This window comes from Coregonus lavaretus, assembly GCF_964263955.1.
Source record: "Coregonus lavaretus genome assembly, chromosome: 15".
NCBI classification, from domain to species: domain Eukaryota; kingdom Metazoa; phylum Chordata; class Actinopteri; order Salmoniformes; family Salmonidae; genus Coregonus; species Coregonus lavaretus.
Window position 1 is genome coordinate 5,564,446 of NC_140002.1, and position 15,878 is coordinate 5,580,323.

Sequence of the window (15,878 nt, forward strand, 5' to 3'; positions counted from 1 at the left end):
CTGGGGTTCAGTCTTTTCAACACGTGGCCCCGTCTTCCTGACTTCTAGATTTTATAGGACAATTTAACAATGTCCACTAAAAGTATATGATATAAAACTGAGATTTTCACACGTGGAGTATACATGTCCACAATGAGTGGAGTAGCCTACAGAAGAGGTCATATGATTACCTACAGATCATCCAGCTATTATGGATCCTACTTTTTGCGTCAAACTGGCCTGAAACTGCCCATGAAATTGCTTCACAATGTATTTCCCCTTTCATTTGTAGCAAGCCACTAGAAAATGTATCACCTATACATGTACATTTTAGTCATTATCAGTATTGAGTTCATACATTTCATACTTTCTATACTGGTCCCTTGTGGGAATCAAACCCACAACCCTGGTGTTGCAAGCGCCATGCTTTACCTTGTCATCTCCATGGTGTCCTTGGTGAGATAAACGATCCAGTACACCAGGTTGAAGGCCCCGAACGACAGAGGGAAGAGGATGCGCGAGTACTTGTCTATGATGCTGGTGCCTGTCAGTAGGTTGTTGGACGGCATGGCTGAGCCTTGCTGAAGGAAGGCCTGGGCATTCACTGGAGGGTTAGGGAACACCTCTGCTGGTCTCTCAAAGTGAGGCGTGGAGTTCATCCTCTTCTTCAGCATACTGCTGGCGTCCTGTATTGTACACAAACACCATTTTTTTACCTTTATTTAACTAGGCAAGTCAGTTAAGAACAAATTCTTATTTACAATGACGGCCTACACCGGCCAAACCCGGACGACACTGGGCCAATTGTGCGCCGCCCTATGGGACTCCCAATCACGGCCGGTTGTGATACAGCCTAGAATCGAACCAGGGAGTCTGTAGTGACGCCTCAAGCACTGAGATGCAGTGACTTAGACCGCTGCGCCACTCGGGAGCCCAAATATCAGTGGAGGGGGTGAGTGAGATAATCTATAGTAAATCTATGACCAGAATGTCAGTAAGTCATTGGCAATTAAGATGAATAAAATAGGAAATCAAGTAGGTTTTATTTTGGCAAAACGCAGTTTTAATTAATTCCATTTCCCATAACAACACAAAGCCATATGTCATATGCACAAAATAATAAAAGATAGTCATTGATTAATTAATCAATACAACATTATACATTGAGTGTACAAAACATTAGGAACACCTGCTCTTTCCATGACAGACTGACCAGGTGAATAAAGGTAAAAGGGGACACAGGGAGGGGTGGTGTGGGGAGCAGAAACAGAGGGAGGGGTGGGAGGGGTGGTGTGGGGAGCAGAAACAGAGGGAGGGGTGGTGTGGGGAGCAGGGACAGAGGGAGGGGTGGGAGGGGTGGTGTGGGGATCAGGGACAGAGGGAGGGGTGGGAGGGGTGGTGTTGGAAGCTGGGACAGAGGGAGGGGTGGAGTGGGGTGGAGCTGGGGCCATAATTTGACTGGCTTCCATCACAGAGCAGGTTGGAGCTGCAAATGTCAGCTGCTGAATGCTGTGCATGTCTGACGGAGGTGAGAAATCACGCAGGGAGCTTGTGGCTTTAATACTGCAGCTATTTCTGAAACGACAGCAGGCTCAAATTCTCTGCTGACTCTCAGAATCAGAGCAGATTCGTATACAGTGTGTAATAAATTGTTTTTGCATACTGCCATAATATCTCTAGAGATGGATGGGATAACTCATAAAATGTCAATACCGCGTGACATTGTTTTGTTTTGTTGAGATTGAACATGCAGGATTAATGGTGTGACATTGTTGTAATACATGGTTTATCCTATCAATTTGGCTTGTGTGGGATTCATCAAAAGTGTCCTCTCTTTAATCCAATTTGAACAATGGAATCTTAGCATGCTGACATCAGTGTATAATATAAACAGTCCTTAGTATTGAGCAAGGAAGAGCTGATAGACTCAGTTAACAACATTTTATCCAGTCAACAACCAGTCAACCAGTCAATTACATCTTATCCAGTCAGCAACCAGACAACCACTCAACAACATAGTCAACAACCAGTCAACCAGTCAACAATATATTGTCCAGTCAACAGCCAGTCAACAACATCTCATCCAGTCAACAACATCTTATCCAGTCAACAACATATTAACCAGTCAACAACCAGCCAACCAGTTAACCACCAGTCAACCAGTTAACAACATCTTATCCAGTCAACAACCAGTCAACCAGTCATAACCAGTCAACAAAATCTTATCCAGTCATCAACCAGTCAACCAGTCATAACCAGTCAACAAAATCTTATCCAGTAAACAACCAGTCAACCAGTCATAACCAGTTAACAACATCTTATCCAGGTCATTAAGATGTGTCTGCTTTTTAAAGAGATAGTAATTCAAAATGGTGCAGATGGAGAGATAGAACTCGCCATGTTTGACTCTTTAGTTCATGTATTTGGTGCAGCCAAATAGTCTCTATCCCACAGAAGCACAAAGCATTGGGCTTGCCTTTCCCCTCTACAACGCTTCTTGTGAGCCTGTAATGATCTGCCTGGATATTACCTTCATCTATTCCTTTCACATAATCTGTGTTCACGAAACCACTGGCTGTCTCTTCTCACCAAATCTTCTTGTTGTCACAGATTAGGAGTGGGGTGGGGTGAGAGATACACAGAGATGAGAGGAAAGGGAAGGGGGAGGAGTGTAAAACAAGGAGAGAGGGAGGATGGAGGAGGTGGATTACCGAAGAGAACTCCCCGTCGCTCCTCCCAGCCTCTGCTGCCTCCTGGGCTGCCTTTATGGCGGCCGCCTTGCGGAGCTCCTGGTTGGCCTGCAGCGTGGAGAAGTAGTTGACTGCGGCAAACTCGATGAGGGCTGAGAAGACGAAGGCGAAACACACGGCGATGAACCAGTCCATGGCCGTGGCATAGGAGACTTTGGGCAAAGAGTGGCGGGCGCTGATGCTGAGTGTGGTCATGGTCAGCACTGTGGTAATGCCTGGCATACACAGGGCACATAAAGACATGTTAGACAGAGATACTGGACATGGGAGCCATTTTGTTGTCTGTGTCCCAGAGCCCCAGGGTACCAGCCCATCATCTTGTCAGGGCATGTAGTGGAGTGAAGTGGAGGGGGTTGGAGGGTCAACCATCCAATGGTTTGCGTTAGAGCTGTTGTGCGGGCAGTTTAATGTGAACACACATGAGCTTACATGCAACGGAATAGCTTAAGGGGAAATAGTTAAGGGTCTATTCAAGCATGTCATTTTGTTATTTCTATGAACCCAATAGTTTAAATCTTATCATACTTTTTCAAATAATTAAATGATTTCTGCTGTAATTCTCATGACACTGATTTAACATTACTGAACATCGAGCAAAAATGTAGTTCATCGGATTAGACTGTCTCGTTAATATGTAACTGAAGATACTGTAACAACTTAATCAATAGCAACCTACAAAATGAAGATTAGTATTGCATTACAGTCCAGAAAATCCTCAGAGCCCATTGATCATTTAGATGGTAATTGATGCCCTACTTCTCCAGAAGGTGAATCTATGGGCATGATGTTTCATCTCTAGCCTTCGGCAACAAGTTCCCACATCTAGACATGCTCTTCCATTCAGAAATACATTTGTGTCCAAGTTCAATGCTAAGCACTTTGTATCGCTCACTGTCCTTTTAAGAGCACTTTATTCGTGAATTTTACACATGGTCCAACCAAAATGTGACTACCAAGAAACAGTTGTTGAGGGGGGTTAAGTGCCTTGCTCAAGGGCACAACAGTAGGCAATGGCATCTAGAATTCTATACCAGCAACCCTCCGGTTGCCAGCTCACTTCTTGACAGATGTCTTTCATCAGACCCGGGATTTGAACTGGCAACCCTCCAGTTGCTGGCATGCCGCTCTAATCGCTAGGCTACCTTCTGCCCCCACCTTTGGATGGAGGGTCACCATTATTTTTATACCAAGTTGATTATAATGTCTATCTCTCAGAAACCAAACCAATGTGTTCTGGCATTATTGATAAGTAATTATACCTGTATAGCATTAAAACTAATGGCCAGTGAAATGTTAAAAATTCAAAATCAATAGTTCACCCATATTTGAAGTGTATTCACTTTACCAATAGTGAATCATATAGTCTAATGAAAGTAGCACATTGAATAATCGATTGATCCTGAGAGGCAGCAACCAAAAACATGGCTTAGTTTACTCTCTCACCACAGGAGTGGTACAGATGTAGGATCTTAATTTGAGCCAGGTTGCTACAGCAGGAAAATAATCCTGCCGCAATAGGAAATGTGAATTATTATGTGAATTATAATTAATGGACATTTTTATAGGGATTGACACATTTTTCGTAAGGGAAAATCAAGTCTGAAATTTCAAAGTGGAAATTACAAACGTCAGAAGCCTTTTTAAACCTCAAATACACTACAAATTTTAAAAGGTTATTGTAACAGTAGGGCCTGTGGTAATACAGTATGTTCCTAACAGCATGCCTAAATCAACTGAAAGTCAGGTCACTTAGGCATGCTATTTGGAAACATCCTAGCACTTGCCTTGATTTGTGCATGCAACTATGCTAATACTAAGCTTTAGCTGAGCAAACTAAGCCATGTTTTTGGTTGCTGACTGTCAGGATCAATAGATTATTTGCAAGTTATCCATCTAAATGAGGTCAACTTTTCATTTGGGTCAACTTTTACTATTCCTGTTACATCCTGGACACAAATCCATTTGAATTTCTGACTTCCTTATACAAGCAGAGGAAGGTTGGAGGAGTAGATTAAGTTTGTCATACCATCCACATTGTTTACTGTTCATGGGATGGCCTGTTTTTAGTGATGACGATGACGATGATGATGATGATGATGATGGTTCCAGAGCAGTACAACTTGCATGGGTTAGAGTTGGACATATTCAATGGGATGTGGGTTGGAATGAGTTGCCAGGGTAGTGTGGTTTCCTCTCACTAAGACGATAATGGGTAGGCCGCGAGCAGGCCTGGAATGAGCAGGAGCGGAGAGTAATGATGATGAGGAGGAGGGACACAGATGAATTGACGAAGGCTTAACCCTCCCGTTGTCCTAGGGTCAAAATGACCCGCCACTGTGTTGAACCAACTTTATTTAATTTTTATATTTTGGGGATTATTTGTGAGAAGGAGGCAGTGATGCTTTCTTTAAAGTCTCACTGCCTCCTTCTCACAAATGATCCCCAAAATATAAAAATTAAATAAAGTTGGTTCAACACAGTGGCGGGTCATTTTGACCCTAGGACAACGGGAGGGTTAAATGGAACAAGTTTACAGGGAAATAAAGTCCCAATCCTGGATAATGAAGAGAGTACATAGAAAAGTTGTCCTGTTCACTGATTATATGAAGCAATTTACTGTGCTATACAGCTGATATACCGTACATGTTTCTGAAATACTCTCTACTGGTATAAGGCTCATTGGACTGCCAAGTGACTTCACAGACAAAAATCTCCAGACGTGCAAGAATTCACAATTCCACGACCACTCTATCTCATCATAACACAGGGAAGAGACTGCAAATATTAATAGATTAGCAGAAGTTTTCATAAACTACTGAACCTGTATATTGATATAAATCGATAGCAAACCTCAATCTGTACAACCTTTTCCAGAATGGAGATGCTTATTTCAAGTTGTTCACTGGAAGTTATGTTTTCGAGGCAGTACAAATAAGCTAGCTACAGTACCAACTCTCCATAAAGCTAGCTACAGTACCAACTCTCCATAAAGCTAGCTACAGTACCAACTCTCCATAAAGCTAGCTACAGTACCAACTCTCCATAAAGCTAGCTACAGTACCAACTCTCCATAAAGCTAGCTACAGTACCAACTCTCCATAAAGCTAGCTACAGTATCAACTCTCCATAAAGCTAGCTACAGTACCAACTCTCCATAAAGCTAGCTACAGTACCAACTCTCCATAAAGCTAGCTACAGTACCAACTCTCCATAAAACCCCAACAATTGTCAAACTCAAACGCTTGTTAAATGATCACACACTGGGAAGGGTATGGGAGAAATCATGTCAGGAAAAAAAAGCAGAGGAGGTGAGAGAAAGAGAGAGAGAGGGAGGAGGAGGAGGAGGAGGAGGAAATGAAGGAGAAAGACAGGAGAAAGAAATGAAGAGCTTGAGGCATCTGTGTGCTTTTAAAGGCAAAAAGCAAGGTACAAATTAGGCCCACTCAATTAAGTCTGTGAGACTTCAGCTCTGGGGACTTTCAGCTCTTAGAGAGCCAGCCTGCAAAGCAGCACACAACAACAATGCCTAATGTGCTTTAACCCTGATGGAGTGCTTTTACATAGCTCTCTGTCTCTCTCTTTCTCTGTCTGCACCCGTCAGTGCATTACCACAACTTATTTAGCTACTGGCTTCTCGCTGTGCCCCATATTACTGTTGTTCTGTGGTTGTGTCACCAGCAAAGCATTAAATTACATTGGATTTACAGACGCAATTTACAATCTCTTAATCATAGAATTTCTTAAGGCAAAAAAAAACAAACAGTGTAAACTGTGAAGATAAAGCCTGTCATTCATGGGTTTGGGGAAAATCCAACATGTTCAATGCAATAGCCTCCTAAAGGACACACCATGTTCACTCCAAAACACTCGAATATCTCCACAGTGTTTTACTCCTGCTACCTTGCCAAATGAAAGCAGCAGGATGTGGGAGGTTAATGACGTTCTGCATATGTGCGTTTCACATTGGGCCCAACTTGAACACGTACTAATGATTGGTATCTTTTTCCTCAGTGTGGGCTTGTCAAAATGCTGACAGGTTTCCAAACAGAACCATAATCTACAAAGGCCAGCAGCCGCTACTCCTGCGCACGGAAATGTAGCTGAGGAAATTTAAATTTAAAATCAAAAGGATGGCAAATGAAACTGAAGAGCTCCCTGCTCCCGAGGCTAGTGGCTGAAGCAAGTGTAGCATGATGTCATGGGAACAACCGGAACCTGCAAGTCCTTGGAACAAGTCCAAGTAAACAACATCACCCCGCTCCCCTGCCTCGTATGACCGATTTCAGAAGAGGAGTTTTTACTATTAATTCAGCTCCACTTTGGAGGGAATCGACATAAGAGGTAGAAGATATAAGAGATACCATGTGACTGTGCTACCTATGTTCTCTAGTACCACTCTACATAATGCAAACCATTACCATGTTCTGCCAAGAAAACACATTACAATAACGAATTACAACATTATCAGCCAATTTACATAAAAGGATACAGAATATATAATGTGAAGTTGTTTTGTTACCTTAAAGAGGCTCGAATTTATTTTTTTAATGCTTTTCGTGAACTAACACTCACACTTGACCCCCCCCCCCCCCCCCCCAGCTAGCTATCTTAAGATTAATGCACTAATTGTAAGTCGGCTAAATGACTAAAATGTACAATGTAAATGTAAATATCACTCCAAGGGAACTCCAACTTATAATGGGACTTGTAGGGGTTACCTGGTAACATGTAAGCATGGTGGACAAGACAATGGAGAAATGGAGGGAGTAATGGTGGAGATCAGGAGGAGGCCTACCGAATACAGTTCGAGCAGGAACCGATTCCTTATTGATCCAAAAAGAGACCTGAGCCAGGATCACGGTCATGATACAGGGGATGTATGTCTGAATCAAGAAGAAGCCCATCTTCCTTTGCAGGTGGAAGTGAACAGTCATGACTACATATTCACCTGTCAGAAAACAAATGGAATTCTGTCTGTGGGCACAGAGAGTTTCTAACAGACACATTGGCAAATCAGCATTTCACAGAGCACAAAACTGATTTGTGCTACAGAAAACAGATGCAGTACATGCATACTCTAGCACATGTCAAAGGCTGCAGTTTGAATGTGTACCAAACAAGCACAGATTCAAATGAAAATTCAATTTAGGAAAAAAAAGATTTAGTTTGAAATCCTCATTCAAAGCCATATGCATTCGGTATGCATACTGTTACATGGTTGTTTTTTTAGGCTTATTTCTTTAAGCTTACTAAAGCGTTAAGTGAATAAATATATTCTTACCTGTGTTGGATTTTAACCTCTCACTGGATACTGTCTGTCCTATTAGATCGTACTGTAGCAAGCTGGAGGACTCCTCTGGTACTTCCACAGAGAACAGTGGTCCTTTTTTCCATGTGTACACAATTTCACTCATGGGGTAGGCATCTGGACAGCAAAAATAAAGATCATATAGTCAATCTGTAATCACCAGCTAGCCTGGTGGAACCATCTGTCTGACTGAGGTTTATGAAAGACAACTTACAGCTACCAAACTTGAGAGGACAGGCATGGCCGTCCATCGGGAAGTTCATCAGTCGCATGGGACACTCTGCATTTATAGTCAATCTGCAATGGAATGGCAATAAGTATTGGGCACACCTTATGTACAGCAGTAATGGTCACCTATGATCATCTACAACTGATCACATCTGCGTACTAGGCCGTACCATCTTTTGAAAACAAAAGCAATACTGATAGAGACACGCCTGGGTAAGTTGATGTGTATCGCACAAATAACTAAACCAGGGCTCTCCAACCCTGTTCCTGGAGAGCTCCGTCCTGTAGCTTTCGCTCCAACACCAGTTGTAACTAACCTGATTCAGCTTATCAATCTGCTAATTATTAGAATCAGGTGCGCTAGATTAGGGTTGGAGCAAAAACCTACAGGACGGTAGCTCTCCAGGAACTGGGTTGGAGAACACCAGGCGCTAAACCATAGCCATGATTGTGTTTGTATGATAGTCAGCTAGATGTCCAGTAGAACACAGACTACTGTCCTAAACAGGTCTGTTTTGGACCTGGATAGCTGTGTGAACCAGTAGTACCTCATAGTGTATAGGATAGTTCCGTTCTGCATGATGCGGAACAGCTTGTTGGGAGTGGTCATGTTGTGAGAGATGGACCTCTTGCCATTCCGGAAGAATGTGTCTGGTGTCCAGATCTTGCTGACCATGAGGTTGTTGAGCCGCAGAATCTCAATGGGGCCCTCGAATTTCAACCTCTCGTCAATCCACGTTTGACGGAAAAATACATCCATAGTGTACTCCTACAACATCGCAGTTTGGAAATCAAATCAGCAATCAATTCCTATGCTAACGATGGCATTGCTGTACAGTACAGTACATAGCCTACAGTATATCAGTGACCTCATTTACGTTAATGAAATGTCAATAATAAGTACAATTATTATATTTATCAATATTTTAGAGTATCCCCTACTTGTTGTTTTTGATCTATTGAAGTACTGTGCAGGTCCATATTTCTCAACTTCTCCACAAAGAAAAACGGACTGTATTTCATTACAGGTTCCAAGAATGATCCACATGGTAACCAAACAGTATTGATTTACTTTGTTTTCTTGAATTTCTTGATGTATACGCAATTCAGCTTCTAGCTGCCATGTATACTGAAATAAAACTCTACTCAATGTATAATGGCTTTTTCAATCCAGGAATATTTATAGATCAAATGGATGTCTTTACAGCTCTGGTCTTATCTATACTGCCTATGGGATGGCTACTAGTGGGTCATATGGTACCAGAAGTGAAATATAATATAGTGTGTAATGGAAATCAAACGCTCAGCCGGCTCGGGACCCTCACTGACAGGGATTGTCAACCAGATTAAAATCCCTAAGCTGCACTAATGACATCCTGCTCAGAATAATGGAGGCTGGTAGGAATATGACTTGAGGCTGTGGACGGACATGCTAGGACTGGGAGCACCAAGCAATTATACTGTCCCGTCTGCACTAACACAAGTATGTGTTATTGAAATATAAATAAATGCCAACACTCTGGAGTTTTGTGTTATACAAGTGGACTGGATAAAGTAGTAATGCAGCCACATACCATCTCAACATCTGACACTGGACCAAAGCTTGTGACAAAGATGTCTGTTTTGACCTCAGTAACTGGACCTACAAAGATAAATGTTGTTTTGACATAAGACATAAATAAACACAACTTTTCACTCTAAAAACAAATGGAAGCATGTGAGATATTGACAGGATAAAAACGTTAATTATTTCACTTTTCTAGTTTACAGTTACTTGACCTGTAGTTGTTGGCTATCACAAGTCAGCACAATAACATCCCTTAGTAGGATTGGAATTTGGCAATTTGTGAGAAAGAGACCCTGTGGTCAGTGGGTAAATTAATTGCCTGGTCACTCGAGGTCACAAATTCGACAGTTATATTAATGACACTAAAAGCAGCTTCCAAAGATGGGACAGTGACCAATAATTATGCTTTATCAGGAACATAGGCGCCTCACTACTGTGGAAAGTACAACTTTATCAACTACGTGAGCAGACTTGAATTTCACACATTATCAAACAACCTGTTAGAAGTATTACATATGTATTACTGTACCTCCAAATCCAGGTCGCAGTCTGTTGTCATATCCATCTAGTAATCTATCCAATACACGCGTGATGTTATCCAAATAGATATGCTCAGTATCTGTTGATTTCGCATGATTTCCCCAAACATTGCTCACACTGTAGACAAAGTGCATATTCATTATCTGGCGGATTATTCTACTCAATACAACTTGTTACTGCATCAAAGTTGCATAATGTACATCTATCAACATTGTAACATACGTAAAGTCGGGGGAAATTAGTTCACTTGTACTCACCAGGACAGAAAAAAACAAGTGAAAACGAAAGCCATGCCTCGTAAACACTCCACAGTCAAAAAGCCGTGGTCAACTGTTATAATTTCCATATTCCATCATTTAAAACCATACAAAACGCTGATCACACGGCTTAGTGTAAAAACGAGAGGGCTTTTGCGCCAGTCCTGCTCGACTTCCCCAGTGCGGCTGCGCCTCATCTGACTCGCTCAGTTGACAAACTAAAGAGTTTTAAGAGTCTGAAGAAGAGCAAGCACGGAGGGCATTGACAATAATCGAATAAGGCATTATGGGAGATAAGAAGGAAGAAATCCACTGATAGTTTTGGCAGGGAATTAGCTGGGACCCGTTTGGAGATTTGGAAAAGGCTCAAATATCCTGCTGCAAGAGATTACACCAGATATGGTTCCAATTTCTGAGGTGGAGAGCGTTCTACAGATCATAATTCATAATAAAGTTGAGGAGATAACAGCATCACTCCATTATTGCATGTTGGACATGGTCCAACTTAGCTGTTTCCATTAGCTGTGACAGTCTGTTTACACTTGCTGTCCTGCACATCTCCTGCACATCAGCATGTGGTTTAACAAATAGAAAATAAATAAAGCAGATAAACCTTGGATGGTGATTGTGCTGTTGGTGGTGGTGGTGGCAGGAGTGGGAGGGGGTTTGCTGGCTTGCTCCAAGCTTTCACTGACCTGGAGTGACATTGTCAAAGTCAGTTCATTCTCGATTTGGCACAAATGTGACTGTTACCAAAAAGTATTACTTGTGTTATAGCACTAAGATATAATCACAGTTATATATACAGATCTTTTCTGATAAGTACAGTAACTGTAGGTCTCATTCTAAATTAGAAATAAAATACTATTTAATACAGCACAAAGGCAAACGTGATAGCAAAGTGAGGGCAGCAGGTAGCTTAGTGGGTAAGAGCGTTGTGCCAATAACCGAAAGGTTGCTGGTTCTAATCCCCGAGCCGTCTAGGTGAAAGATCTGTCGATGTGCCCTTAAGCAAGGCACATAACCCTAATTGCTCTGGATAAGAGCGTCTGCTAAAATGTAAAAAGATTTGTGCAGTTAAATATTATATGCTGTTTAGTTCAAGTAAGTTCTCTGCCACCAGATTTTCGGTTAAAACATTTGATTCATCCTTTGTGCTTATCTTCTACTTTGAAAGTCTGTACAAAACGTGCCATACAATTTTTTATTGTTAAAGTTTACTTATCTTAAGGGTATAACATTCCACATATGTATAATTTATCTAAAGCAGATTTTCTTTAATAGCCTAAAAAGTGTTATACATGAGTTATGCAATGAAATCCCACTATCCTGGTCTCATTGTACTCAATATGTAAGTTATATAATGTTCTTGATGCACTTTGAACGGTGTACACCCACCTCCTTCAAGATGCGGTGCAGTGTGTAATGCTGTGTCTATGCGGACATTAGTAAAATGTGTTAAACCGGGGCGGTCATGATAATACATGTTTGTTTGTATGTATCTATGACAATAATTCAGTCGTTTTAATTATAGTAAGAGACCTGGGGACTTTTATTAGCTCCTTAAGCTAATGCCTTGGTTTTAGCTCTGCGGGCTAACACTGTGTTGTGGCATGAAGGAGACCTGCATTTCACCCCAGTCGGTCACAGTGGAACACTGATCATAGTAAGAGCCAGGACCTGAGCCCTGTATTTAGAGAGTTGGGCCAATGCAGTTACTGCATTATGATGCATTTATATGACATTTCAACATTCTATGGCAGCCACGATAGATCCCCATTAACATTACATGGGGAATATTTAACAATGCTATGTAACTGAATGTCTACAATTAGAACAATATTCACAATTCTAGTTGGCCTAATTCTCTAAATATATAGCATGGGTCACATGGTCAGCTAAATCTCCTGGCCCTGATAAAACTAGCAGCAGCACTGACAGTGATAGAGACAGTAGTGATAGTAACAGTAGCAAGGGCAACGGTTGAATCAATATTATATTAAACATTACTGCATAATATGAGTCACTTAGCATTAATGGAAGCCATTCTCTGAGCCTAGGTGCCTCTTAGGAAGGGAGCTTATTTCAGATTTCACTGGTGTGAATATGCTTGACATGCTATGTAATGACACAGGGTCATTACCCTAATCCACATCCATGACAGTAAGGTTTAAGCACCATGCAATGGGCACAGTATTATTAATTAGGGAGAGTGAGGACCATGGTCAATACAGCAGAGGTTTCAACCACAGATCATTAAGGAGAGTGAGGACCATGGTCAATACAGCAGAGGCTTCAACCACAGATCATTAAGGAGAGTGAGGACCATGATCAATACAGCAGAGGTTTCAACCACAGATCATTAAGGAGAGTGAGGACCGTGGTCAATACAGCAGAGGTTTCAACCACAGATCATTAAGGAGAGTGAGGACCATGGCCATCGTATCTCTGGCCGGCACACAAACTCGCACGCACACACACACACACACACACACGCACACACACACACACACACAAACACACACACACACACACACACACACACTCACACACACACACGATGAGTGTCCCAGAGTGCACTGATGCAGAGACTGGTCTTTGGAGCATCGTCTCTGTCGCAAAGTGCCAAATGGTCAAAGATAGTGTCACTGAAAGATATGTTGGCCCACAAGTGTAGCCTTATTGCTAATTGTCCAGATACAGCAGATCACTTGAATCTGAAGAGTTGAACTGGGGGGCCAGTATGAAAATGTATGCACTCACTAACTGTAAGTCGCTCTGGATAAGAGCGTCTGCTAAATGACTAAAATTTAAAAATTAAATGTAAATTATAATGGATTATACAGCTCTCAGAACACTGTATATTGCACAGTGGTAACTTCAGGGGTAACCTCATCCATCATCAATGTTTATTTCTGCACTGTAGCAATTTTGAACCAGGATTTTAGTATTTTGTATTTATTAGGATCCCCATTAGCTGCTGCCAAGGCAGCAGCAACTCTGGGGTCCAAACAGGAATAAAAACAGTTACATCACAACAAAACAACAGCCTACATCATAGAACAATGCATCATACAATACAGTATTACATTATTACTGTATTATTACACATTTACAATATAAAATGTACAATACTCAAATACTCAAATAATACAATATTACAATGTGTGTGTGATATCACATTTGAAACGTTGTTTTGTTCAATTTAACACCTTTTGTTTCGAGCATACAAAAAAAAGCATGTATTATTTATAAACTGAAATGGTATCGTTCATATAAAATGGAATAAAGGAAAGTGAACTTTCTTCACCCCATTAACTTCAGCAGTGTACACTTCAGCACTGGACAGCAGCACAACACTACCAGACCTAATTAACGCAGTCTAAAATCTCCATCAGTGGACATTTCAGCACCATGGACAGCAGCAGAAGGTTGGGTAGAGCTGTGATGTACTTTAAGGCAGTCAATGCATTTAATGTTAGAAAAGCTAGAAACAGCGCAGGCTGAGGAGCAGGCCCTCCTCTAAACTACAGTACCCAGATTGTGACCCAGTGAATGCCCTCTTTTACAGCCAGCTAATCTGGGGCATGTTGTTGTGGTTGAGCGTCAGTCTCTTTCAATCCTAATTATATCCCCTGCTTACTGCATCACCTCTTTAATTATTTACATAAACTCTGGATAAACACCAGATCACATCCTTTCACTAATTCAATTAGATAAATGTCTACTTTTAATTAATGTTTCTAATTCAATTACTTCTTAGTTCAAATGTATAAAGTGTATGAGTGTAGTAGGCTACTTAACTTCAGCAATTCTGTAGCGGTGTGTTATATATCATATACCGCCTACAGTAGATGTGGCAATTCAGCTTTATTATACAGTATCTATGGTAACGGTTCGCTCTTACAGAAAAAGAAACTCAGTGCGTCGAAGTCAGAGAGCCTGCAGAGGTGGTGTGGGTGGCAGTGGTTGTTCTGAGGTAAGTCTAGCAGGGCTCTTCTGTGAGGGGGGCAGAGATGGGGACAAACAAGGGGCCAGAGGAGGGGTGAGGAGCAGATGTTGCCATGAGGGTCTCATGTGGGAGGTCTGCCGGTGGAAGAGCTCCAGTCCCTCTGTTGGAATCTCCATCTCTGAAGCCAGGACATCAAAAGGCACTGTTTGGCATGGTCGCTCCCAACTGTGGCTGAAGCTGACTCTCACCCCAGATTTGGCGATGGTGTCCATTGTCATGTAGTGTGAAGGGCGCTGTGACTTTGAGAAACAGTGGGTGGCGCCTCATTTGGTTGGTGGCAGTTAATGAAGCATGGAGGATGGCCAATGGTCTCCGTTTTTACTGGTTATCTACACTTTCAAGGTTGAGCTCACTCCTGGCATTGGCAGGGCCACTGTTGATAGTCCTTGTCAAAGCACCCTGGTGTCTGTCACAGTGGAGGAAAACCACATGGCTGTTGGGTGACATTAACAGATACGAAGTTAAGAGAGAGGCAATGTAATGCATTGTGAGATTTAATTAAATGTAACGATTAGCGTCATAATTCTCTTTTTGGAGCAAATATGATGTATAGTATACATGTATTATAAATATCAGCTGCCTCTGATGTCAATGACTTAAGATCTGCAAATGGTTTCAAAACAACTTTAGAAACAGCACCTTAATGTATCAGTACAGTGCCGTGAAAAAGTATTGTCCCCCTTTCTGATTTTCTCAATTTTTGCATATTTTTGATACTGACTGTAATCAGATCTTCAACAAAAACCTAATATTAGGTAAAGGGAGTTTACAAATAACAAATCAAATGTATACTTATTTTATTTATTTAATTAACAAAGTTTTGCAACACCCAATTCCCCTGTGTGAAAAAGTAATTGCCCCCTTACACTCAATAACTGGTTGTGTCACCTTTAGCTGCAATGAATCCCACCAATTGCTTCCTGTAGTTGTTGATCAGTCTCTCACGTCGCTGTGGATGAATTTTGGCCCACTTTTCCATGCAGAACTGCTTTTACTCAGCGACATACACCGCTCGTTTCAAGTCCTGCCACAACATCTCAATTGGGATTAGGTCTGGACTTTGACTAGGCCATTCCAAAACTTCAAATTAGTTGCTTTTGAACCATTTTCATGTAGACTTGATTGTGTGTTTTGGATCATTGACTTGCTGCATGACACAGCTGCACTTCAGCTTCAGCTCACAAACAGATCGTCTGACATTCTCCTGTAGAATTCTCTGATACAGAGCAGAATTCAT

At 41.6% G+C, this 15,878-nt stretch overlaps 1 protein-coding gene across 1 annotated transcript; it reads right to left on the minus strand.

Annotated features, from left to right (window-relative positions):
• Positions 1 to 407: 407 nt before the first annotated feature.
• Positions 408 to 10,718, minus strand: LOC311142733 (gamma-aminobutyric acid receptor subunit alpha-6-like; the record flags this gene model as incomplete). The annotated part of the gene is made up of 9 exons (XM_084178394.1): positions 408 to 665; positions 2,691 to 2,944; positions 7,525 to 7,677; positions 8,011 to 8,154; positions 8,252 to 8,334; positions 8,814 to 9,034; positions 9,840 to 9,907; positions 10,362 to 10,489; positions 10,630 to 10,718. The coding sequence occupies 9 exons, from the start codon at positions 10,716 to 10,718 to the stop codon at positions 408 to 410; spliced, it is 1,398 nt and encodes a 465-aa protein (XP_084034520.1).
• Positions 10,719 to 15,878: the final 5,160 nt, after the last annotated feature.